Source organism: Pagrus major, chromosome 5 (assembly GCF_040436345.1).
Source record: "Pagrus major chromosome 5, Pma_NU_1.0".
Lineage (NCBI taxonomy): Eukaryota > Metazoa > Chordata > Actinopteri > Spariformes > Sparidae > Pagrus > Pagrus major.
In genome coordinates this window covers 10,252,393-10,279,444 of record NC_133219.1, presented here as the reverse complement: position 1 = coordinate 10,279,444, position 27,052 = coordinate 10,252,393, and the positions used below count along the sequence as shown (strand labels likewise).

General features: G+C 43.3%; 1 protein-coding gene across 3 annotated transcripts in view; it reads right to left on the bottom strand.

Annotated features, from left to right (window-relative positions):
• rtkna (rhotekin a) overlaps positions 1–27,052 on the bottom strand; it is a 69,488-nt gene that overhangs the window by 22,176 nt on the left and 20,260 nt on the right. Inside the window, exon 1 of one of the 3 annotated variants that reach the window (XM_073467255.1) lies at positions 23,233–23,462. The exons of 1 other annotated variant lie outside the window; for it this stretch is intronic. In XM_073467255.1, the coding sequence (XP_073323356.1) occupies positions 23,233–23,328 (96 nt within the window). In that variant the 5' untranslated portion in view covers positions 23,329–23,462. Of the gene's footprint in view, positions 1–8,005; positions 8,371–23,232; positions 23,463–27,052 lie in introns of those variants that run through there. One more of the 3 variants, XM_073467256.1, reaches the window with a different exon arrangement.

Sequence of the window (27,052 nt, the reverse complement as noted above, 5' to 3'; positions counted from 1 at the left end):
ACTCTCCTCCCTGTTGTCTTTTACCTCTGCTCTCTTTGCTGTGCGGCAGACGCACATTGGGAGGTGCAGATAAGTGCAGAGCATGTGGGGTTAAGACCATATTAATGTGGATATGTCTGGAAATGCATTATTCCTTTCAGCGTAAGCCTTCCTTTCACATTCAAATGCGCTCTTTAAACTCACGTCTTGCAGCGTAGCACGCTCAAAACAGAGCTTTCATAAAATCCTAACATACAATCTTACATATCCATCCCCTCTGCTAACCATATGGTTTTGTTGTTTGCCAGCTGCCAATAAACTTGAGGCGAGGAGAAGGAAGAGATTTAAGATTTACGTTTGCTTTTCTTGCCTTGGCATTTAAGTTTGGGCCCTTTAAAAACATTTTATACCTAAAAATGTTAGCCTGAATGTGAAACTCATTATATGTCCCATATGGATGTTGCAGCTTATTTATTTAAACTGAATAAAAGCGTCAATTTTGCAGTGATAGCTTGTCGTGCCAATAGTTTTTTGACTGGCAGCGAGGTATTTATACCCTGTAAGCACACAGATGGTCCCCACTCTATATTTATACTGTGTGTCCACTGTTCTCTCTGCTTATCTTCTCTCCTCTCCCCTGGAATGGTCCACAATTCAATTATGCTTATAACAACTTGGGCGTTATAGCGGTTAAAGTAATCAGAAATGTTGTCTTTTGTCTTAACCAATATTGGGATACTGCGATCCATGTAAATGAAGGTAATCTCTCTCCTCCATCTAGCTTTTATATTCGGTGTGCTCTCTTTGAGCCCCATTCCAAGCCAAGAGCTCTGTAGTCGAAGCCGCTTTTATCACTCTCCATTATTTATCACTGTTGCCTTATTTAGAATATACGGCCACATGTGTATATATAATCACATGCGCTGCCCCCACGTGAGATCTGTTGGAGGGGAGGTGAGTTTTGTTGCAGCACAGGACAGAGAAAGACAATAAAAAGACAGCAGATACTCGGTATCGGTGAAGCTGTGCGTACTGTATCTGTGTCCTTGAATCACTGTTGACCAGCGAGAGGCCTGAAGTGAATGTGATTCATTATAATATTCATGAAGCTGCAGGACTCCTGAGCTGAGCTAAACCAAAGCCGGATATGACTAAACTGACCCTTGCTCCTTCTGCCCTGAGGGTAAAAACAGCTAAGAAAGGGACAGATGAGGCTCAGATGGAGTGTGTGACTGAGGATGGGTGTGGATGAGTTGAGGGATTATAGCTTATAATGAAAGCCACTTATTTCACAGTTGTAACAGTCCGGATGATTTTAGAAATTACAGCATTTGTACCCTCAATAGACCATGCTCGTGATGTTTTTCATGGCATTTTCCTCTGTCGTTGCACTCTGGGTGGGAGGCTAAATTGTCATCCTGTGTGCCGGGTGGCAAGCCCTATAAATGTATGGAATCTGACAACTCGTTATCATTTCACCGCTTAATGATTGAGCAGCAACTGAAAAGGCAAAGGATAGTGAAAATGTGGAGAGACATTAGGTCATATTTCAAGGAAAAACAACATATTTGCTAACCCATTAGCTTCCGTTACCACTTTCTAGCTAACATTACCATTTGGTATGTTTTCCTTCCTGGCTTGAATAAATGTGTTCGAGTTGTGGGCTGATATATTAGAATTAAATTATGCCTTGTGTTGTGAAACACTATGAAATGGAAATGTTAGCTGGAGGTGGTTGAATGCTTACGTGAGCTATTGTCTAATGGAAGCTAATGGGTTATGAAATATGTTGTTTTTCCTTGAAATATGGCTGGTGTCCCTCCACATGGTCGCTAACCCATTAGCTTCCATTAGACTAAAGCTAATGTTAGAATCCAACCTCTTCCAAGCTAACATGATAGTTCAGCTATGTTGTTTTACCTTGAAAATGGCCCTATGTCCCTCCACATTTTCACTATCAATCAATCGGGAAACGGTGAACTAAAAACAATTTGTCAGATTCCCCTAAGTTTATACGACTTCAGTGACAGCATTTGCGCTTCCCACCCTGAGCGTGACTTCAGAGGAAAATGGCTGCCGTGTGAATCTCTATATCCATTGGTCAGCAAGAAATGCAGACTTATAAATGAGAAACCCAGTGGACCTGAAATGTAAAACACACTGCGTTTTTGTGAAGGAGGACAGCTTTACAGCCTTGCGGTATGCCATTAATTAATAGCCACCATGAATTAAGATCTGAGGAGTGCTGCTATCACACGATAATAAAACTAGTGTTTGTTTCATTGCCTTGATTAATGACCGTCATATTAATGTCAGAGGGAACACATGTAAGGTGAGATCCACTCACAGTCCCTAAGTCTGTCACTTTGGTTCCACCCTTCTGCCACTTCACAGCACTTACAGCCTGCTCTGGTTACTAATGGTTTACATTAACCCTTTAGGTCTCTGTGTGTACGTGTTATGCATACGTGTGTGTAAAAGAATGTGCGTGAGACAGTGAGAAAATGAGTTTGGGAAGGCGAGGAAGCGAATAAGGGCGACCGAGATTGAGGGGCGAGAAGAATTAATTGCAGAAAGTGTGAGCGTGCAAGTGTGTGTGTGAATGTCTGCGCATGGTCCTTATCTCTGCCCTCCAGAACAACTTCAACAGATTGGGGAGGATCAACATTTACATAAACGCACACAAACTAGCAGAAAACTTTAAAACTCCTGCACCCTCATTTACTGCACCACTTATCTACAACCCTGACACTGCACAGACACACACCAGTTCAACATAATATTTATTCAGCTACAACAGAACAATGCACAGCCTCTATCTGTTGACATGTAAATGTACCATGAACAGAGCTAGGCTAACTCTCACATGGTCTTTACATTACTAGGTGACAGGAACCCCACTTGTCTTTCCTGCTTCTGTCTGGGAAGGGACGGAATCAGAGCAAATGCATTCATCTGCACAGGATATATAAAACATGAATATAACACACATTCTGGCCATTAAGAGACAATATTGAAGCATGTTTAATGTAGGTGAAATTGATAAATAGTACCAATAATGGCCTTTCATTAAATATGGATATCCATTTTAGCCTGCAGTCATCTAATCTATGGCAGTTCCTCCACGTCTCCTGTGTCTTGGCTGAAAAGCGGTACTTGAACACACCGCAAAGACTACATCTGACAGCCAACTAGCTCTTACGTTCTGCACCTACATGAGAGGAAATTACTTCCCATACACCAGGTGACGGTACTCTGGAAGACTTAGGACTGCGGATTTACAAACCATTGTTACGACGCATTGTTTGCCAATCATTCTCACACCACTCTTGCTAACATAGCCATTTCTAAATCGAGAATATGTTTGATAAATAAGGAGAAACCGCACTACTATTGGTGAAATCATGGATACTAAAGGGACAGGCTCCAGGAGCTTTCTTTTTCTTTTTCTGTTTCTCCTCTTGTGCGCGGATACACTTAGCTGAACTTAGACTGATCTCTCTCACAGGCGGGTTCTGCATATTAGACATGCTCAATCAGCCGAAAAGCCACCAACAAGTGCCGACAGTGCTGGACACACCGCAAAATCTTGGCCTACAGACAATTACAGACGGCGCCAACACTGGCTGAGCGTCAGCCTGGCGTCTCAGGGCCCATAAAGCTACAGTGAAATTGAATTGTCTCTGTACTGTTTGAACTGAGAGAGGATCACTGTCCCACGTAGGTTTAGAAGTTGATTCAAATAGCTTTTCAACACAGAAAATAAAAGAGTAAATATTATTATTATTAGCCAAACAAGTTGGTCTAAAAATATCAGAACTGGCCCGTATTGGTCAAGTTTTTCCAGTGTGGAACAAATGCAGAACAGAGGTCTGATGGTCACTCACTGCTCTGTGGTATTTATTTATGGAGGCTCTACTTCAGTGAGTCTATGTAAATAAATCATGGTAAACACACTCACCAGCCACTTCATTTGCTACACTTGCACAGTCTAATGTAGGTATGCATGATATGGTAAAAAAAAAAAATCACATCATGATTATTTTAAAGTGATTATAATTCACGATTAGTGTGAATTATTGTCGCGTCACAATTTTCATTTACACTGAAAAACTATTACAAACATAATGATGTGACATTTGTTGGGGTCTGTACCAAACAAAACATATTTTCATACATCAGGGGAACAAGATTCAACAGTACTTCATTATGAGGATGATTTACCTTTATCAACAAATTTCTTGTGATTTGGATAATAACCATTCGATTATGTTCCAATTAATTGTGCAGCCCTGGTCTAGTGTGATCCAGTACAATAACAGCTCTGTCATAACTTCTGCCTTTAGAAGCCTGAAAATAACGTCCAGTTTTGATTGACACTGTCAGAGACACTTTAGGTTGTACAAGAGCACCTAATGATGTGGCCGATAAATGTGTGTGCGTATGTGTGTATGTATATTTTTATTGTTGCAGTTCAGCAGCAGAGCGTTGGATGAGTCACGCACACACTGTGCCCTGCATCCCTGTCACGTTCTCTGGCTGTGCGACTCCATGAGCTATTTTGTGTCCTCTGTCACACACAGGCTTCACACACAATCCTCTCTGTCTGCAACATCTAACCCCAATGAGCAGTCGTATGAGCAGCGTGGTGTGTGTGTGTGTGTGAGAGAGAGAGAGTCAGTGTACAGCTGCATTTTTTGATATCATTATTATCGATTCTATACGGCCATGCCAGCATTTCATCAGAGGGCCATGGGAGCAGGAGAAAGGGAAGCCTGGATGGATTATCCATTATGTTAGTTCTCCACAGATCTACTGAGTGTGTGTGATTGTCCATCCCTTATATCTGCAACATGAGAGCAATTCCACTAAACAAACATAACTTAATCATGGATTGGCAGCGTGTATGCAGTGGGAAAACTTGCGCACGCACACACACACAGAACAGGTAGCACGTATCAAATAGCCTGTCAAACGGTGCTGTGTAAATGACTGACAGCTCAGCATCTGCTCCCTCAGACAGACATGACAGATAGACGTGGACCGGGTCTGATTGTGATTCGCTGCCAGCACCAGCAGTTCTGCATTAGCTGCTTGTCTGATTATCTGTCTGTGCGACTGAGCCCTCTCCTCCATGACCATCCATCCCTACACAATCTCCCTCTGCATCGTCAGGTCATCACTCCTCTCTAATTGTCTGTCTGTCTGTTTATCTGACTGTCTTGTCCATCACTCCTCTCCTCATCCACTGAATCGGCATCATGGGGCCGGACCAGTCAGTCTCCTGCTGCATGATTATACATGTTTGATTGTTACAATACACAGACATACCCTCGCTCCCTTCACATCTGTCTCTCACTCTCTTTTCTTTTTGAGGCACTCGTGTCAGGACAAACCCATCGAGGGCTCTGCCCACAACACTTGCTTCTAAAAGGAGAAAGAAAAATAGGGCAGGACACTACTGAGAGAGCTCTGCTCTGGCATGTCAGGGCAGTTTTTGGCTTTGTTTTTTAGTGTCTATTTGAGTCATGAAGCCAGGGACCTAAAGCAGAAGAGGGCAAGAGAGGCTGTGAAAAAGTAAGAAACTTCCAGAGAGAGGAGGAGTGTATATGCTAAAGGTAAAATATCTATAATCGAGTGGGCGGAGAGGCAATATTTTGGTGGCGCAGGGTGTAAGTGGCTCATTTTTCACACTATTCGTTAGACAACTGGCTCAAGGAGACACAAAACAGTCCAATCCCCCCCCCCCCCCCCCCCCCCGCAGCTGCTGCCATGCCGAACAGTACACAGAGTAATGGGCTGCAGTCCCGTCTGTGTTTCTCAGGGTTGAGGAAGTCCTACCTATCTCAGTTCCCGCAGCCGCCTCCTGGGAAAAAGCAATGGCCAATATCAGCAGAGAAGACAGAATGACCTCTACTGCAGAAACACAGCAGCACAGAGCAAGAAACACACACACACGTGACTGCAGAGGTGAATGAAAGCTGGGGAGAAGAGAAGGTGGAGAGACAGACAGATACAAGCAGAGGAGACATTCAAGATACAAATCTTGACAGACAGAGAAAGGAGGGAGACAGAAGTCAGGGTGGACGGACAGAGACTTGACTGCAGAAAGCTCCTCTGCAGTAAGTGGTTATTGATTGGGAGACAAGGGCCAAAGGATTCCATGGCCAGCGAACTGACACAGGATGCTTACTACCAGCCCCCTCTTGTATAATTGCAAACGCAATGAAAAGCACAAGCCAAAATGCATTGAAGAGAAAACGGTTGAGATGCATGCAGCGAATCATTGCATAAACAGCATGAGGAAGACTGCGTCTTTAGGATGCTGTGTAGTCACACTGAGGATGTGACCTTTTCAGGACTAATGATAAGAGATGTAACACTACAAAATGAACACACAACACGTGCTTTGATCTGTGTATGCACATGTACATAGAGACACACACACACACACAGAGGGCAGGCTGTATTCCAGGAATGGAAAGATCACATCTGTCTTGCTCTTTCAATCTCTGACTGATGTTAATGCAGGTGACCTTTTACATCAACATGAGTCCAAAATCTAAACATCCAGCTCTCTCTTTCATTCTCTCTTGCACCAGGAAGCAGCCTGTCATTAAGTAAAGTGAAGGCAATCAACAGACACAGATGCAGCCAGTAGTCTGGTTAATCTGAGCGTGGATCGAGTTTCGGTGGTGATAGAAAAGTTGATTATAGGAAGTGGTCAGAGCTACCAGCCTGTCGGTCAAATGTGCCCAAGCCCAAGGAACTGGAATGACTGCCTGTCACACACACTCAGGGGGATAGCATGACCTTTCTTTTTTGTGGCTCAGCGTGCGTGTGTTTAAATGAAAGACTTACTGCTTCTTGCAACAGCAAAATGAATGCATGACAGACATGTCACTGTGTGGACTGGCATCCTCAGAGCCAAAAAGAAAAATCTGTATTTTAATTACTCACTGGTGTGGAAAGACGCAATGAAAACCAAAAAAATTAACACCTGCAAATGTGTTTTCTTCTCAAGTATTCAGTTAAAGTGTGGCTATTTTTGCGCTGCCAATTCGAGGCGTTTAGGAAAGATTTATTCATAAGACAGGGGAAAGGTTGACGACTGGGAGATGTAAGTCATTACTGCAGTAATATCCCACAGTTGTCACATTGTTCCAGCTCTGAGACGCTGAGTAATATGTCACAGTGCAGCCAGACAACATTAAAATAAGAGTTACTATTCCCACCCGCAGCACACAGAGAGCCAAACAGTTATTTAAGACACAACAAAGAAATAAAATAATTATTTGTGACTGCTATTAAATTTGTTATCATGCCAACAGGATATGTAATTCTGCCTGTCCCCTTATGTAAAATGGCACACCTAACTGTCATAAGACAACTGGCACACTTTGGGATGTACTGTAACCAAACTCCCTTTAAAATTTTGAAATTCGAGCAAAAATCTTAATAATTAGTCGACGTTATTACTTGTAGAACTGGAAATAATATATCTTACTCATCATTAGGTACCACTCTTTAATTCGGCATAGATCTCATTACCCAACTAAACAACTTCCTCCGGTTAATTCGCATTTTAGAACAGGTTCATCTATTATTTCACCAAATCGAAAAGTTGAAATGTTCAATAACTAAATCCGCTGGTTGAATGAGAAGCAAGCCGAATTCATCAATATATCAATATTGATTCAACACTGACCCTGATCAGGTTCAATCAGGTATGCAGACCTGAGAGATAAACAAGAACACTTTAAAACGCCACGTTTTCGATAGTGACGTTGGCTCTTTCCCAAACAGACTGAACAGTTTATTATCAGAGTGGACTTGCTACAATCAATAGAGGGTCCGATGAGACGTCTCCAAGTCTCTTCGGGATCACCGTCTGCGTGATCTGACGCTGACGAACAGCCGACAGTGTCACGTGCAGCACAACTGACATTTTCCATTTCATCTCAAACTTAAAGTGCTCTGAATCTTTCGCCAGTAAACGTTTGGAAAACAAGACACCAGCCCTTACCCTTTGATTCTTTGAGTTGTTCATCCTATCCGAAGAGGAGCACTCCGCTTCCCAACTCTCCAAAACTGGCAAGCACAGGCGCTTTACGCAACACCGAGGGGACCGTTGAGCGTCCCACACACCCCGAGAAATGCCTTAAATCACACTTTCCCTCTGAGGCACCTCCATTTATAGGCAAACAGTGAAAATATCCGCTAAAAAAAAATCCGAGAATAGCGGTTGTCAGCCCGCAGAAGTTGTTAAGGATCCGCGCAGAAATCACAAACCCCACTCTTGGCAATCTGGGAACGACAGCGGTCATGTGTGTGAGCCTCTCTCTGTGTCGTCTTCATTGTCATCATCATCATCATCATTGTCGTCGTCGTCCGAGTAGCCCCAGAGCTCCAGTCCAGATCAACACACACACACACACCACCAGCACCACCAGAGCAAGGGAGGATAAAGAATGACCGGCTGATGGACCAACCCAGAGCCGTTTCTGAGGAGGCGTGTGTGTGTGTGTGTGTGTGTGTGTGTGTGTGTGTGTGTGTGTGTGTGTGTGTGTGTGTGTGTGTGAGCCAGCAGAGGGGAACGACAGTGGCTGTCACAGCTCCAGGAACCTCCAGGGGTCCTTGAGGAGAATCCCAGGGGGCGTTGGACACAGTTTTACTAACAGTGTCATCACTGACATTCACCAGACACGCAGTAATGAGATAATGTTACTAAGATGTTTTACTCAGGGGTTTGTTGTCCACTGAAGGACACACAAACATGTTTTTATTTTCCCACTGGGCTCCAAGGTCCCTCCAAAATGACAGTGGCATGGTCGAAAGCCATTTGGGAGAAACTGACATAAGAAGGATTTGGCAGCTGTGAGTTTGGCCATAGTTTGAAGTGGGTTGCAAGAGTGTCAGTAAAAATCTACTGTGGTCCTCTGTGCCTACACCGCCCACAGTGGAAAAAGACGTTTTTCTTTTTTTAACTTATGACTCAACTTCTTTTTTTTTTTTTTAATATGCTGTTTGGATTGCTGAACAGTTCAGGCGCAACATTGCTTTTTTCCCCCCCACATGTCCTTTCTCACGTCCATAATTCAAATAAGCAGCTGAAATACTGTTAGTTTTTAAAAAGACTGATTTCTGCATTTGTCAAGTAAACAGCAGTGTTTAATAATCTGTATAAAGTATAATCTGTTGATTATCAATAGAAGGCATTCAATCAATCAAAGGGGGTTCTGTTTCTCCAAGTCTTCATCCTAAATTACTCCCAACTCCTGCACTGTTCTGCTCAGCGGTCGTGGTCACCTCTCCAAACCTGATGACTTTTAAAAATAACTAAGTAGATTACTTTTATGGATTTGAAAAATTACTGATAAAAGTACAAGTACCCCAAAAATGACTTAATATAGTAATTTGAGTAGATGTAATAAGTTACTTCCACCCCTGGAATAGTACTATAGTTAAAGTTCCCTGTTATTGAGCTGATATTAAATGTGCTTACGGTAATTTTCTGGCAGTAAGTGTACTTAAATATTAAAAGTACAAGTAAAAATAAATGATACATATATTTATATGTATGTATATGCACTGTATACTATGTGTCGACCAATTATCAGCTCCAATATTCAGCATTTTTCTGATCATCTGAATTATTTATTTATTTATTTTTTGTGTAACTGCTGTTAAATTAAATTAATTGAAAAAGTCGCTAACAAATGTAGTGGAGTAAAAAGTACAATGTTTGCCTCCAAAATGTAGTGGAGAGGAAGTATAAAGTAGCAAAAAATGCAAATACTCAAGTAAAGGTCAAGTACCTTAAAATTGTACTTGAGTAAATGTACTTAGTTACATTCCATCACTGCTTTTCATCCTGTTGAATGCATGAAAATGTAAAGACCTGAAGACATCAGTGCCTTCAGAGCACTAATCCCACGCACCGTACGAGAGACTGCTCATGCAACCTATCTTGCTGAGGCTGACGCAACGCTCGATGAGCAGCGAGCCAATCACTGTTCGCCGCATACAGCCACAATCAAGACAATGATACCCAAAACACAATAATAATAGACTAATTGCATAGACTAAAATAACAAATGGTAAATGTTGCAAATGCCCTTCATTCATTCATTCATTCATTCATTATCTGTAACCGCTTGTCCTTTACATGTCGCGGGGGGCTGGAGCCAAGCTCAACTGACTTTGTTGCACACACCCTGAAAGGTTAAAATAACAGGAATAAGTATATAAGAAATGAGGTAGTAATTGTGAAACCATAAAACCATAAAATCATGATGCAGTAGTGCTTCGCAGCCTGTTTACTACATTAAGAGTTAACCTGGTGTTCTGTTCAGTAGTGTTATGGATGTAGGAATGAAGGAAAGCTTGAAGCGGTTGCTTTGACATTGGCTGGTTCCATAGCATTTTTGGCTAAAGGTAAAATTTGGTATTCAGGGTGTAGGATATGTGACAGGTCCTCCAGGATGTTGTGTGCATGTCTGACATGTGTCCTCATGGGTAGTGTGAACTGTGAAGAGAAGGGTCTTCTTTTATCCCGATTACTTTCATCTCAGTTTTCACTAGGTTGTCAATCCTTTCCTTGCCCTGGACTGTGAGGGCGCCGTACTATGAAGCCAAACCATATCTAATGGTTTTAATTTTGCGCATCAAACAGTCTGAGTCAGTGGAGGAAGTGCAGAAATTGAGTAAATGTACTCAATTTGTATGTACTAATGTTAGTAATTGTATGCTACATTCAGATACAAAAGAAAGTTAGTGCAGAAACTCCATGTAGTTCAGAAAAGAGGCGAATACTGCAGTTACTTCAGGAGAGATTATACACATTATAAGTCCCTACAGGATTGGCACAGGGAAAATATAGCTAATAAGTCAAATATGGTCACTATAGCACCATCACATTTTAAGCTCCTCTGGTAATATGTGTTTATTATAAGCATTTGTTGGCAATGGAAATGTAATAATTCTACTTGAAACTGGATGGCGAATTTGACTAATTTGTCCACAAATAATATTGGCCAGCAGCCTGAAGTCGGTACATTTATCCGACACTCTATACTGATAGAACAACGTATCATTCCAGGGAAAATAAAAATCTTCATCCGTCTTCCTCTGCCCTTCCTCTTTCTCTTTCAGTGCCTGCCTCTGCTTATTGCCTATGTGCACACGGGGAACTTGTTGTGCAGCGGAGTGTATCGCCCTGTCAGGCGGTGATGTATGGGAGTGATTTGTGGGCAGGTGGAAACGGAAAACACATCGAGTCCGGCTGGAATTAAGTGTGGGAATAAACCAGCTCGGGGGTTAGGGTGAATCAGCTGAGTTTGGCTCCAGGAAATCCGCACTGGAAAACGAATGAAGGAGTGTTCGGGACATCTTTTGCAAACACGAGGAGAATGTTGTGAAAATACACTTTTGCAGGAAATAACTGCAAAGATTCAAACTTTGCTCATGTTTTTTATTGTTTTAACATTTTCCTTAATGTCAGCAGTGCACAAAGGATACTGCGAAGGAGGATTAATAAAAAGCACACCACTTGTTTTGTGGTTGTTTGTGGGTGAGATGAGACGTGGAATGAGTTTCACAGTCCAGAGATACAGCAGATGACGAGTAGGAGGATCAGGATGGAGGAGGAGAGAGTCAGTCTGTGGGCAGCCTTGGCTAATGGCAACAGAGCAACAAAGTCCATCTCATTGGTGCAATAATACATCTGTGCATCTGGCTGGGTGAATATAGCTCTTCACCTCCAGCTGAGGACAACAGAGGAGCTTTGTAATGGCATTCGCTTCACTGCACGGACACTCCCCACAGAAACCAAAAGCATCAAACACCAGCAAGAATGTTAAACTCATACAGTATTTAACATTTAAGTTCTTACATACATCTTTCTCTCTCTGTTAGTGAAGACTTACACAACAAAAACAAGATGAGCCTTGATAACTCAGGACTTAGCGCTGTAAATATCCCACAGCTAATCAGATTAAGGTTTCATCAGCAAATAGCTGTGCCAGGGAGACGGACAGAGAAGTGCTGTCGGAGACAAATCCACGCTCACAGTTCACGGAGAGGTTCAGGGAACGACACGTGTGAGCGACAAAACCAGTTCAAGCAGGTACAACACTAGCACTCCAACTAACGGTTGTTTTCATTAGCGATTAATCTGCCAATTATTTTCACGATTAATTGATGAGCCTACAACAGACCTATTCAACTGGCGGTCCGTGATCCTAATATGGACCTTTAACAACCTAATTCTGCCCCTTTGATTGTTTTGTTAGTAGGCTAATTAACCCATTCATTAGCTCTATCTGTTACTAAGCACAAACAAACTCTTATTTCATTAAAAAGTTTGAACCCTGGCTATTTTAGCAGAGGGAATTCAAGACAATCAAACTGAGAAACCTCCTTCTAAGATTAAAACTAATAAACAAAGCAGAGGAAAAAAAAGTGCATTGATTTAATGCATTTTAATTCCAAGATTTATAGGTCAGACATAAGGAATTATGGTCTGGTTAAGTTTAGGCATAAAAAACACTTGGTTAGGCTTAGGAAAACATCATGTTTTGGCTTAAAGTATATGTTTTAGGCACCACAAACATGGCTGGAGATGTCCTGTCTTCCTGTCAAAAATATCCGGTTTTTATCTCCACAAACATGGCCGGCAACTGTCCCGAGGTCTCCTTAAAAGTATCCGGTGGTGTCTCACTTCTAAATGTTGAAACGCAGTCTTGAACTGCTGTCCCTGGCTTGGCTTCCTTCTTGCCTGCAACTCTATTACCGTCCCGTACACTTCCGATATGAAAGTCTGGTTGACTAATCACTGCAGCTCTGCATACACAAACAAAACAAAACTATCCATGTCCACTTGTTTTAATGTGGTACTGAGAAAACAACAACATATCTACTAACTATTCAAGGAATCTGAATAGAAGATAAGTCAAACAGTAGTTGCACAGAGTCAATTTTCCCATGCTGAATGAGTCAGTGGGACCAGCTGAATGAATGATAGCATCATTCCCAGAGTCATTACACTGCGTTTCACAGGATGACAGGACATTCCTCCAGCCAGACTAACCTACACAGCCCTCTCCCTCTGAGACTCGAGCACTTCCTATTGACTCTCTCACAAGAGTGTCTTCCCCCCAAACAACCATTTCTCTTCCTCTCCGGCTGCTGCTACTGTACATCCTCAAGATCCTTTCCTTCCTCTCCTTCCTGAGGAGCCTGTTGTTGCCACGTGTCTAATTATAGAGCATCTCTCTACACCATTTCTGTTTAATTTGTAATCTTTTCATAAGCTTGAAAAAGAATGAAATCTTAACTCCTATCAGGGCCTGGAGGAGTAACTGCACAGTACATAAGCTTACCGAAATTCACACTTTGGGCTTCTGCAGATTTTAATCTGGTGCTTTTGTTGACAGCAGTTGTTGAGGGACAGGCCTGTGTTTCTCTTTCACATACTTTACCCTCTTTTTTCCACAGTCCTTTGTTTGAGTAAAGGTCTCTGGGCAATTTCACATAAACTGACCCAAAGGAAGCACTGAACCACACGGATAAGCTTCAGTTGCTTTATTGCAAGGTGCCCGGTAAAAAAGAATGAAAACACTAGAGTGTAATGGCTTTTTCTTCCTGGTACCACCATATTTTTAGAGCACTATTTCTTTTATGGTGGCACAATACTGACGATCATTGCAATTATTTTGCTAAATAGCGCAGGACATGTGAATAACACTGTATTGTGGTATCCATAACCTCCTTCTGATTACTGGACTAAAATGACTGATTTAGCAATGTGAGTTTTTTAATTCATAGGCCACAAATTGGACTTGGCACCTGAACAGTACTGGAAGGGAATATTAATACCATTTGGGGGACCAGCTGTTCCAGCAAATAAACTGCAACCCTTTTATATGAATTGTTCAGCCATACTACAGCACCTTTCCAATATTAATTGCCACTCTTATTATCTACCCGTCACAATTCACAACCCCTTGTTTTTAGATGAGAAATGGAAAAAGAATACAACCCACCTATTTATCCAGGTTGAGCAGCATATTAGCCACCTACTGGACACAAGGGGGAATTGCAACATCTACAGACACTGAAAGAGGGTCATTCACTTTTCTCCTCTACTCTCGTTGCCCTGTTTCAAAGAAACTGTGTCCATATTGTTGTTATGTGTCAATCATTGTTTTGTCTTGCAAACAACCTGATGCATGTAGAGACACGCTCTCAACAGAGAGTCAGGCAGCCTGAGGTGCTGTAGAACAGTTGACTAACCTCAAGTATGCAGGGAGCGGACAACACACAGGCATGACATCAACTTCACAGGCTGATTGATTCAAGCTTGTTATTACAGATGAGATCTCAAATAGGGCGGCAACTAGTTTTTACTTTCATTATCGATTCATCTGTAGATCATTTTCGCAATTAGTTTTCTTTTAATTGCATTAAAAGAAATGTGAAAAATCCCCATCGCAATTTCCCAGAACCCAAAGCGACGTCTCCAGATTGCCTCAGCATCAGCGCCTGCAGCATGAGAAACCTAACAAACCTCAGAGGACACTTATGTCATCAGTGATACATAGCTGTTGCACCCAGTGCCTTAATATTATGCAAGTTAAATCAACAGTGATCATATTCAGCTATATATACTGACTGTCAATCATGATGGATCTTACAGTGACAGCTGTGAGTGCCATCTGCGAGGACATGAGCTGCGTGTGCTCTTATGTACGTCTAAAATAAGTGCCTCAATAAACTTAGTTACATAACAACCCGTATGTGTCCAGTGACATACTGACCAATGACACAGTGCTGCAGAGGCACTCGGGGGTTAAAAGGGGTCTTCAGTCCGACTCAGCCAATCATAACGGGCCATGCTTCTACTCGGAACCAATAGGAATCCCCTGTCCAGTCCCTTAGTCCTTTGCAGTGAAGATAAGATGGATTAACCTTTTCATCTCCTAATGATGACAAGGTTAAAAACACATACAGTGACATATGGACACCCTTCAGCCCTGATAACCTGTGGAGGATCTACAGGCTTGTGTTAAGAGCTTCACTGACGGTGGGGGGGCGAAGGAGGACACCGCGAGTGAAAAGGTGTGTGCTTAGGTGTGTGTTTATGCATGCAAAGAGACAGCAAAGATTAGCACAGCAAACTGCGTAAATGTATCTAACTCTCAACGGGTATTATACACACCCTTCTCTCTCACACAGACACACACGTCTCCTCCTAATGTGACCCTGAGCTTTTGACCCCAAGTCCCAACCATGACATCATCCCGCTGGAGAGTTTGTTCCACTGATCTCATCAGAGTGAAGCAGAGACGCTGTTTTTTGGGGGTGGAACAGCTCAGCCGTGCCTCTCAACACCTCGTACCACACCAAGAGGCCCCTTTCAGCGGCCTCGGCCCTCAGATCTACCTCAGCCTTAAGCCCCGGCTCCTGCTGACCCGCCTCCAAACCCTAGAATTCCCCCGTGACGAGTTCGCCTTCAGCATTCAAGCTTTCCTCAACAACACAGCCATCCATCTTCTCAATGCAAGACACTCAGGAGGACATCAGGAGAAGCCTAAAAGTGAGGCGAGTGATAACAAAGACATTTGCAGATGCTGTGAGGCCATCTGTTCAGCTCTGTGTCACAACCAAACTGCTATCTATGTGAAGTCGCTGGGCCTCTTACAGACGAGAGACAATAACATCATCACATATGAACGAGAGAAGAGATCCTCTCTTGTCCTTGAGAATGAAAGCAGAATGAATTCTCAGATAGTCGGACAGCAGCCCTCCAAATGCTGACAGAGATGTTCCACCGGCCACACACACACACACACACACACACACACACACACACACACACACACACACACACACACACACACACACACACACACACACACACACACACACACACACACACACACACGGCCAAAGATCCTGCAGCTTGCATTGATTCAATTAGACACTTTGGCCTGCTGCTCAGACATCACACACGCTGCCCCAAAAGAGACAATCTTTAGAGGATGCCGATGATGCCACGGATGCTATCCACTTCAGGGGAACGCTCGCTGGGGATCGGACTGTTTTAATGGGGGTAATTGTTTGTTTAGACAGCTTATGCTTCACACTTGTCCTCCGCCTCTCTGACTTCCGCCTACTCTCTGTTTCTGTTGCTCACTCTGCACAGTAACAGCGGTGAGAGATATAGAAAGATCAGAGATCATAAAGAGAGAGATAAACATACAGAAATAGACACACAAAACTCCCCCACACACTGTACATATACCTCATCAAAGACACAGAAATCAATAAAGTCAATGCATGAGCCATAAACTTGCAAACAATCATGTACGCTGCACAGTTCATCTCACAAGCTGTAAAAGCGCACAAACAGACAGAGCAAAAAGTGTATCCATATGGACAAACACAAAAGCAACATCTACAGGCTCAATTAAGCTCATTACCAAATGCTCTTTTAAACACAATGTGTGTGTTCACAACACATTTTCAAAGACAGCCATCTGATTAAACAGCCTGCGCCGCCAGCTGCATCTCCACAACACATTCAGATGTTCTTAATTACATGTTCTACAAAGGAACACAGCATTTTTTAGTATCGCCACTTGAAAACAGTGACTCGTGAGTTGTTGACACGATAAGTCAAGCATAGCCTTAAATCCAATCTGTGCTGATTTGAATAATGCCTGCAGTCTAAACTCAAACAGCTTAAGTGGCTCCAATTTTCTTTGCAGCTGGAAAAAAAAAGAGAAAGAAAATCCTTTAAATGCTCAAATCAAAGTGTGTGCGCAGGTGAGAGCAGAAAGAGGGGAGATGGGGGTATTAAATAAAGGTGATAATGAAGGGCGAGATTAAAGAGTGTGGAAATAATGGCTAAAGGCTGAGACGGAGGCAGAGAGACAAGAGTGAAAGTATGAAACAGATCCTGGCAGAGATAGCGCAGAAAGGGGAGTGAACGACAAAAAGAAACAAGCTGGGAAGGTGCAGGGAGTCAGGTCAGTGTTCCAATAACAGCACCTCTCGCTTTGGCTTGGTGTTTTCTCCTTCTCACTCTCCTGGCTCACGCCTGCTGTTTTTCAAAGGAAGCTGGCTCAGGCCGCGGCATCTAACCGGTTCCTGCTCGCACAGAGCTCCTATTCAGACCTGTGCGGCTCCTCCTAACTGCTTCATGGGCGATGGCCGGGGTGGAGACTGAGGTACAAGGGGGGTACAGCGCTGTGGTGAAGTCCAGAGGGGTTAGGGGGAGAGCTGGGGTGCAGAGGTGAGGTGGGGAGCCAGATGGTTTGGAGTCGTGAAGGCTGGCAGGAGGAGAGGAAGGCTTGGAAGAGATGGATGAGGGTGAGGAGCTCCAAGAAGGAGAGGATGGGTGTGTGTGATGTGATACAAAGCCCCCTTTCTCCTCTACCTCACACACACCGTGCCTGCTTTTGGCATACAGCACTGGAAGAACTGGAACACACTGAAGCTATCCATGGTGGAGATGCCAAAGACACACTTACACAAATACACAACACATACACACACACACACACACACACACACAGCAAACAGACTAAAACCCATGTACATAACACTTTACAAGTGGATGGCTGTTTCCATTCATTTTAGGCAGCTGCACTACTGTCGGAAACTCTTCCATCCAATTCAAAACAAACTGCAAAAAGCCCATTTAAAAAAAACCCTCACATTCACAGTGAAATCCAGGGTGATAAACTTAATGTCCCTAATTAAATCAAAGCACTTGGCTTGATTATATAGCTTTACAGTATTGGCTTATTACTCTTTGCAAATATTTACTCACACACACACTCTCTCAGCAGCACACAGAGGAGCTCAGCGGGGAGCAGTGTACGATGAAGCGGTCTGTTGTGGAGGAATGTGCTTTGGCTCAGATACGAGTGTGTATCCTGTATCACAAGAGAGCGAGAGCTGTTAGCTTTAGCGCACCTTTCACTGGAGCAAGCAGGTCTGGTGTAACTTAGGCTACCTAAACAAGCTCACAGCTGAACTAACACACACACACACACACACACACACACACATAGATTTCAACTGCTGACTGCTTCTCGGGGGAAGGATACATTGATACTGCCGACAACGGCAAAAAGATGGATTTATCACAGGAGCAATACGGGCACTAAATAAAGACTGAACAATTTAAAGGTGATAATGATAAAAGAAGAAAATAATTGAGAAAGGCAAGACTATCTAAACTAAATCTTACACTGCGCTGTCTGGCTGTCCAAGTATAAATAAGATTAACCTTTGCTTTAACTACAAATTCATCATGTGCAGTGAAATTCATCTTTCCAGCCAGAGTGTGCAAAGAGATGGTTTACTGTCCCAGAGGCCGGCAAGCAGGCAGGGATTAACTGCTGTCAATTTGGCCTTTGCCCTCTAAGACCTCCTACATTTAGAAGGCATTTGGTTTGAGGAATCCAACTATCTGTTACCAGGGCTGATACTGCACTGAGAGGGAACAGAAATGGCTTAATAACCACACATAACAAAACAAACGCAATCATACAGAAAAGCTTTGTCTGTGCAATTACAGCATCGCAGATACAAACAGAAACAGATGTTGCACTGATCAGAGAGGACGGACTGACTTCTGATAATCCCCGCTCCATCAATCGGCCGAGGCAATCTGAGATCAAATGAAGAGAGGCTGCATGAATACCAGCCAGTGGATATTTAAGGCCTGCCCTGTGGTGTCTAGAATCTGCATAACTATCCGAGGCACGACCGCAGCTAAGTTTAGAGTTCGGGAGCGTGTGAGAGGTCAAACATGAGTCCAGGGTGAGGCAGCACAAAAACTCCCACCTGACCCCCATGCGAGCTCACCCTTGTCAACAAGGGTCAAGGGTTGGGCATCCATGGCTGCAACATGTTAGGGTCAATGTGGCTCTGAAGGATTTCTATTAGGACTTCAAAGACCAGATGCAATCCAGGCAGTCCAAATATAAGAAACTGCATTAAGGAGACATTATTATGCTCATTTTCAGGTTATTCATTTTATTTTGGGTTACTACTAGAATAGGTTTAAATTGCTTTTTTGCTTAAAAAACACATCAGTTTTCTCATACTGTCCAGTGCTACAGCTCTGACTGAAATGCTCTGTTTTAGCTCCGCCTCTTTAAGAATACCCAGTCTGCTCTGATTGGTCAGCGCACACTTGCCTGAGCCAGCACCGCTAACAAAAAACAAATTAATCAATTCATTTGAACGTGCCAAACTAGCCATTAAGCATAAATTATGCAAATGTGTGACATGGTGACTGATTGTTATGTCACAAAGTCACAGATTTAAAGGCGGGACTACTGACGGGGCGTTTCAGGAGCAGTGTTTTCAGTAGGGGAGAGGAACTTCTGTTCATGTGGACTTTGACCTTTTCAACTTTAAGATCTCTTACATGCACAAGAACATATATAACACCCCTTTAAACGGGGAAGAAAGTATTAAAACACTTTAATTTTAGTGGCTAAATTATTAAAAGACCTGTCATTAAAAAAGCCAACATGTTTCAACTTGGTCTTCATCAGGGCTCCAAAAAAACCCCCAAAACTGGTGTGGCCTCATCTATTTTCTATTTGAGTATATCCTTCCTCGTTTGATACATTGTCTTATATTTGGAGTGCCTGGATTGCCTCTGGTTTATTGAGTGCTCTTTTTCACATTTTCCAAGAGCACCCAACACATTTCTATTTCCATTGTATTATAGAGCAATCAATCATTCCTCTTTTTTTAAAGGAACTTGTTGATAAATAGTGAAATGAAAGTTGTAATTTGTCAGCCTGATTACTAGAATGACAGCCTGGGGGAATCGAAAAAAGCATTAAAGGAAAGGCTGTTTGATGGTAAATTAAAATCTTGACAGGACGGAAACATTGCTTTGAATTGTTAACACTATCTGAAATACAACAAATCAAAAAAGCTTACAGACTCAGAGAATGTTATTATGCCATCAAGAATGCCAAACCGGCAACGGTAGGTCGAGTCACGCCAGTGGATATTTTTTAAGGAGACCTGGAGATGACATTTTTGTGGCGTCAAAAGCAGGTGTCTTTTAAGGAGACCTGCAGACATTTCCAGGCGACCGAAAAAGGCTATTTTTCCACAGGAAGTTGGACCATCTCCATCCATGATTGTGGCGACCAAAACAGATATTTTAAACCAAACCATGTTTTCTAACCCTAACCAGTGGTTTTTGTGCCTTAACCTAACCAGAGTGTAAGCACAGCATTGTGAGAAAAGAGAAATAGAAAATTGAACCTAAACAAATGCTCAGTTTTAACTTATCTGTGTTTTTGCAGAAACGTAGTTAGCTACGATTTATTCGGTGATCGGGCTGCTCTTCAGTCTTTCAACAGATGAGATGATATCACTGGTACGATCAGCGGCAGCCAGAGCTGTAGTGGCGAAATCTCCCAGGGCTGCAACCCCTCTGACCCAGTGAGGTCAACACATACACAATCACACATAGAGAAAGTATTGTACGGTCACAAACAATGACTGACTTACAGAATGAAATACACACAGACAAATCCTGCTTGTATAACTTGGGCAAAAATGAATGACCTCAGAAACCCTTTTATCAAACGTCCACATTTAACTCTGGCAAAGCCACGGTGCATGTATTCAAGGCCAGTCTGCAGGCTAAAATTAGACCGAGGAGAAAGTGTCCATCTACGGTGCCCTGTGGCTATCGACAGGACAGCGGGACAGAGCCTGAGCAGGTGAAGGAGGCTCTGAACCAGGATGAAAAGCAAATAAAAAAACATCCATGTGTATCTGGGTCTGTGGTGACAGGAAGTGTTGTTTATGTGTCTATGAATGGCAGTGAGTTCAGTGACATCATGATGTCACTCCCGGTGGGAAACGGTAATTACATGAGACCATTTCCTGTTTCCCATCAGCCACCTCTCCTCTGTCTTCTGTGGGTAAAAATGCCTTTAAACTTTGCATTTGAGTGAAGAAAACGCACTGCAGCGACTGTCTTGCGGGCCTCGTAACAGAGGAGGGAAAGACGTAAGAAAAACCGTGCATGGGAGCCAAGAATGCAGCCTTTCCTATTACAACAGACTTGTTAAAACCTGAAGAGCAGAAAAAGTTACTTCCTACTGAGCTCGAAAATAACACAATGGCTGCTCTCTCTCCCCTCCTGACGCAGCAATTATGCTTGCCTGAGGAATGCTAGGCCTCAGGAGGTGCATGATCTTCCCACTTTTTACATTTTCTTCTGAGATGACCTGTGTAGAAAAACAGTTGAAAAACAAAGTGTGCTTCTGTATATGTTATATATATGTGTGTGCATGAGTTGGGAGTGGCTCTCAGCGGCTTTTCATGTTGCCTCAGGGAAAAACAAAGGAGGAGAAAAGGGGTTTACGGTGTAATAACTGTAACTCATGATGACCCAGGAGGACATTTATGAAAAACTCTGGAGCAAAAAATATCCAAAGCTCGCTGAAATTACAGTTAGACTGTGGGCAGCGCAGCTCAGCGCCATACAAAGAATCCCTGTGTCATAAACCCACCCAGGCAGAGGAGACATGAGCGGAGGGAGGGACTGAGTGAGCAAGCATGTGAGCAAACAAGTGAGTGTTTACCAGCAAAAAGACTTACGAGTTGAAGACGAGCACATTTTGTACGCAGCAAACTGAAATCCTCGCTGGGTTATTGCAGAGTAATGCCTCTCTGCAGCCGGCCCTGACCTCTGACCTCCCTCTGATGGAGGGGAAGTGACAAGAGAGTGTTCTCACAGGGCTAAATAAGAGCTCATCGTCTTGTTATGATACATTCCTAAGCCTGGCAATTGAATTTAGAGAAATAAAACTGGAATTTAGGGCAACAAAATGCTTAAATGCGTAAAGATCTGCAGACAGGGATGCCTGTATGTTTTCTACATTCCACCATAATGCCCTAAATTCAATATTCACACAACACTTTCCAGACTATATCTGAGCTGTAAACAAGTTTCTTCTTCAAAGGAGGCTCTGTGACAGGAACTAATAATCACATTAGCGCCCGATCAACTTGGTGGTAAAAGGAACTCGTGATAGCTGGTTTGTGTGACAGTACATTTAAGGCTACGGGCACTATAAAACCGCCAGGAAAATCCCTTTTACTCTGGAGGAGGAGTGGCTCTAAGGTTTTAAAAAAACAGCCCACCATTTAGGAAACCAGAGAGTAGACTCACACAAGCTGAAGGTTGCAGGACTGTGTGTTGCTTCATAGTCGCATGTCACATAGGTAATAAAAAGCCAGGCACCTGGCATGCTCTGTGGCACTTGGCGCAGGTATCGATAAACACACAAACACCTCACACATAAAAGCGATGCCAGGCTGCTAACAGGTACAACACACCGGTGAGTGATATCACCTCTCTTACAGCGTGTGTCACACAGCTAAAGGCTTTCTGGGCTGGATTTCAGCTGACACGCTGAGACAGAAACAGTCTGCCTTTTACACCTCGGAACAGCTGCAGCGCAGACAGACAATATCTTTTTAGATTATGGGGCCAGAAAATAAAGTCTATTAGAATTTCCCTTTGAAATTCCTGTGAGATTTCCAACGGCCATGTGTCTCCTCTTCTTTTGAAGTGCTAAAAATGAAACACACACTTTCCTAAACTATTTGAGGAGCAGAGATTGTGGAGATTTGCACAAAGGATGGTTAGATACTGCCTTAATGACAGACGTATGGAGCACAATATGAGCCTACACACACAAACACACATGCACGCATTCCCACAGGGACTTATGAGGCCCATATGCGCAGCTGTGGACTGTGCCTGAACCCCAGTTGGAAGGGGAGACGGGGAGAGGGAGAGATGGATGGCATGCAGTGTTGTTTTCTGTTTGCTGTCAGTGAGAGATTGGCCATCTGTAAAAAGACGGGAGACCACACCAGTGTTGTTTGTCACGTAGAAAGATTCTTCAACAAACCCCTCTGTAAACTTCAGAATGAGCCGAGGCACAGCTGCAGACTGACACAGTGATGCACTGTGCTTTAGACTGGCAGACATGTCTGAAAGAAGAGCTTGTATCAATCAAAGAAAGAAAGTAGAGCAGTGTGAGACGTGATTGCTTCTCACATTCACACACCCCACAGCTTTGAGATTGTGTAAAAAACTGGTGTTGACAGCGCAAAAAGAGCAACAAAAGCGAGTGCAGAGGTTCAGAGACATGTGATGGTCAACTGGAAGTAAACTTTTACCTGTAAACTGAGAGCAATCTGGCGGATGTACATCATATTCAGGTCCTCCAGTATCCACAGTTTCTCCTCCATGTTTGTGAATTTATCAACTGGCATCCTTCTGAGCAGAAAATATCCACAAACTTCTTCTTGGATCCGTCTCAAACAGCTACCCGGCAGGTACCAGGGAGAGAAAGTTCATTCTGACAGCGTCCTGCTACAATCAGTGCGTAAAGCATTGCGTAAAAGTTGCGCTCCTCATCCAAAACAGGACCAGTCGCTCCGGGAAAACCGACAGAGGTGGTGTGGATGACAGCATCGGCTGCACTGTAGTAACCCTGCCCATAAAAAAAAATCCCCCAGCCCGTCCACGGCGCGTATTCTTCTTCTCTACTTTTCTCCGGGCAACAAAGATCCTCTCAAACACCCACAGTCAACACCCAGCGGTGGCGCGGAAAGAATGGAGCCTTTTAAAAAGCACTTCTTCTCTTTGTGTCCCTGTGTCCCGACTGTGAATGCCGTCTGTCCTCTGTGTGACAAGAGACCTCTCCACAAAAGGGCATCGCCTCTGCGGGAGTGATCGACACAACTAGCCCACTGTGCGCGCCCTGACGCTCCCCACCTCGGCGCTGAAATTAACCCCTCCGACGCGACTCTGGTGATGGTAATGAACTTTTTTTTTTTTTTTTAAAGAAGAAAAGAGGGAAAGCAGAGGGAGAGATTACTGTAGACGCCCCCCACGCCCTTTAAAACAAACAAATAGCGAATACCACACCACCACACAAGCGAAGAGGGGTGGGGAGCTTTGTTCTTTTTACTGGTGCGATAATAAATGGAGGAATTATAACCGTGTCAGCTGGCGCTCGTCCTGAGGGGAGGGAGTGAAAATAAACACCAAAGCGATTCTGAAACAGTCTAGAAGTGTTACATTAGTGGAATTATATCATTACACAGTCACTTGTGTGGGGTTTTTTTTCTTTTACAAATGGAAAAACAAGAGTCATCCAGATGTTATTCAGATATTTGAAGAAGCAGTATTTTAGTAGGTCACAGGGTCACATGCATTTGGCAAATTCAAATGTATATTTCATAGCGCAGATCCCCAGTGCCACGGATCGTTTCAATCTTTTATCAGTCAACCTTTTAAATATTAATGTAAGTCTCTCCTGGCATATCCAACAAAAACATCAGTTCCCAAAAGACGCGTTAACTTCACATTCACTGTGAGATAAAGTTACGTGGTGCGAAAATATGAGGAAAAGTTGATTTACAAGGAAGAAATAGTTCCCAAAGTCGTGCGCCAGGGCGAGGGCAGTTTTTTTTTCTCATCAGCCCAGCTGTTCGCCGGTCAGAGAACTCCAAAGGTTACTCCATGTGACTTTCAGCCACAAACTGTACTGATGGTTCCGCTTCTGTCCTCTGGGAAAAGTCTCCTAAAGCCAATCTGCCCTCGCTCTTCAGAACATACACGACAAGTAAGAGCAGAGAGCATTCATCCTGTTTTCCTCCTCAGCGCGTTAATCCAGGACCCGATACAGATGTGTGTGTGTCAGAGAGAGAGAGAGAGAAGGGGAGAGGGAGAGCAGAGCACGTGTGTGTGTTGTGTGTAATGTGTGTGTCTTCCTTTGTGGCGTGGGTAAACCGCAAGCTGACCACTCACACAGGAAGCCGGCGTCACAGTGCGCACTGCTCACAGAAGCGCATTAATTAAAACACACATTCTTGTGGTAAGGCAGGGGATTTCAGAGAGCTCATCATGAGGATGGATCACTCCTTACAGGAGAGATGCAGTGATGGAAGGTAACTAAGTACATTTACTTAAGTACACTTCTGAGGTACTTGTACTTTACTTGAGTATTCCCATTTTCTGATGCTTCATACTTCCACTCCACTACAGTTTGTAGGCAAATATTTGACCTTTGCTCCACTACATGTATTTGATAACTGTAGTTACTAGTTACTTTGCAGATTACATGGTGCATCAGAGCCAAAGTAACACATCATTACAACACTATCACACATTATCAGCAATCAGACAAAACAAACACTGATTCAAAAGCCGAGTATTGGATCTGGTAATCGGCCAAACTGACAATCAGTCAACCTAGAGCAGTAAGAGTATATCTCTACAACTACAAGGTCGATATGAAAAATCTTGGTACCAAAACAAAGGTGACGCTTGTGAGATTACTGGAGACTTGGAAGCATCAGTATGGACATCACTGGGTCAGAATAAAATGAAGTTGGAACGCAGCCTAAATAAAATATTTGATTTCCTCCCAACAAAATGTTGCATTTTTTGAGTGAAGAACCCCTTAGAGTGATACAGATGCAGCCAGAAACCTCTGGAAAACTACAGCACAATATCTGAACATTCCCTCTGTCGGGATTGATGCTAATAAAGTGTAGCAGAGTAAAGTTACAGAGATTGTAGTTGAGACATATTGAGGCGGGATCTCCAAATGTGCCATTTTTGCACATTTTGGCACCACCAACACCATTTTAGAATTCTCATGTTACCAGCCAGTAAAACGTTGTTAATTTCTCTTCATTTCACTACAAGTTTTCATTCAATTTAAATACAACTGCTTTTGGCCTTGAATCTTTAGAGTCTTAGCTTTTATATCGCATATCATTTGTACTGTTAGCCTGAAATACTATGATTGCTATAGCGCCAGCTTTGTGGGCCTGCACTGTTTTGGGTACTGTGGGTACGCTGCATGACTGTGCTGCTTCATGATTAGCATGTCCTTTTTTAAAAGACTTTTACTATAGTACTATTTGCATGAGTGACCTTCAAGTATGACTTTTGGGTACTATTTACAATCATAGAAAACTAAGTATTAGGATGATTGCTTTGATGTATGTCACTCTGACTTGACTTTTGGCACCACCCCTCTCCACACACATGCCCATATGGCCCTCCATCACCCCGAGAGCACACTCGCTCTCTAAAGCCTTTCACGCAGGCAAACAGTGAAAACAAAGGAGCTGTAAAGAGCCCTTTTCACCTCAGGAGGAGAGGAGGAGAGGAGCCAGGGGTGCCAGTAGCAAGCCGGGGTCATTTCCCCAAGAAAAGCCTCCACCCTTGAGAGTTTAAATCACCCGGCTAATCTGTGGCAGACACCAGCATACACACAGTAAGAGAAGAGATTTATTGTTCCTGAGGTGGAAAGAGAAATAGTTGAGGTGAATGCACAGAGGGACCTGGGCTCCTGTGTGAGTGCGCTCGATTCACAGTTCACTGATTCATATCCAGTCAATCCCCTCTGAAAGTCGATCTTGGCATGCTGCTGAACTGGAAAAATATTCACTTAACAAGAACTCAAACATTTATCTGAGTTGTGTTAAAACAGGCTTAACTCCTTCAATGAAGCGCTGGAGATTTTTCCCCACAGCTGGTCTCACTTTTTGATTCATGAATGTGGATGGTTTTTTTTGAAGAATGAACACGGGACAATACGTTGTTATTCCAATGCCACTTAATCCATTTAGGATCTCTTTGGTTTACACCAGCAGCAGCTCCTTGAAGCAGAACATGCTGCAGGTAAATCTCCCCGCAGTAAAACACAAAGACCAACACCTTATGACAAAAGCCTAGAAGCTGAACAAAAACAGACAGAAAACAGCTATTATCTCAATGACAGGGCATGCTGGCAGGCAGGCAGGCAGGCTGCCGGGCGACTAGCTCAAACACAGAGCATCGCTGCTTCTTGGCCCGGAGCCACTGAGTTCGAGGCAAAAATCAGATATTCAGAGAGAGTAGATTAGCGGTTAGTAGAGAGGCCTGACAGCTTTAGGCCTGACTGGGATTTCACTATGTTAAAACACTGATTACCTT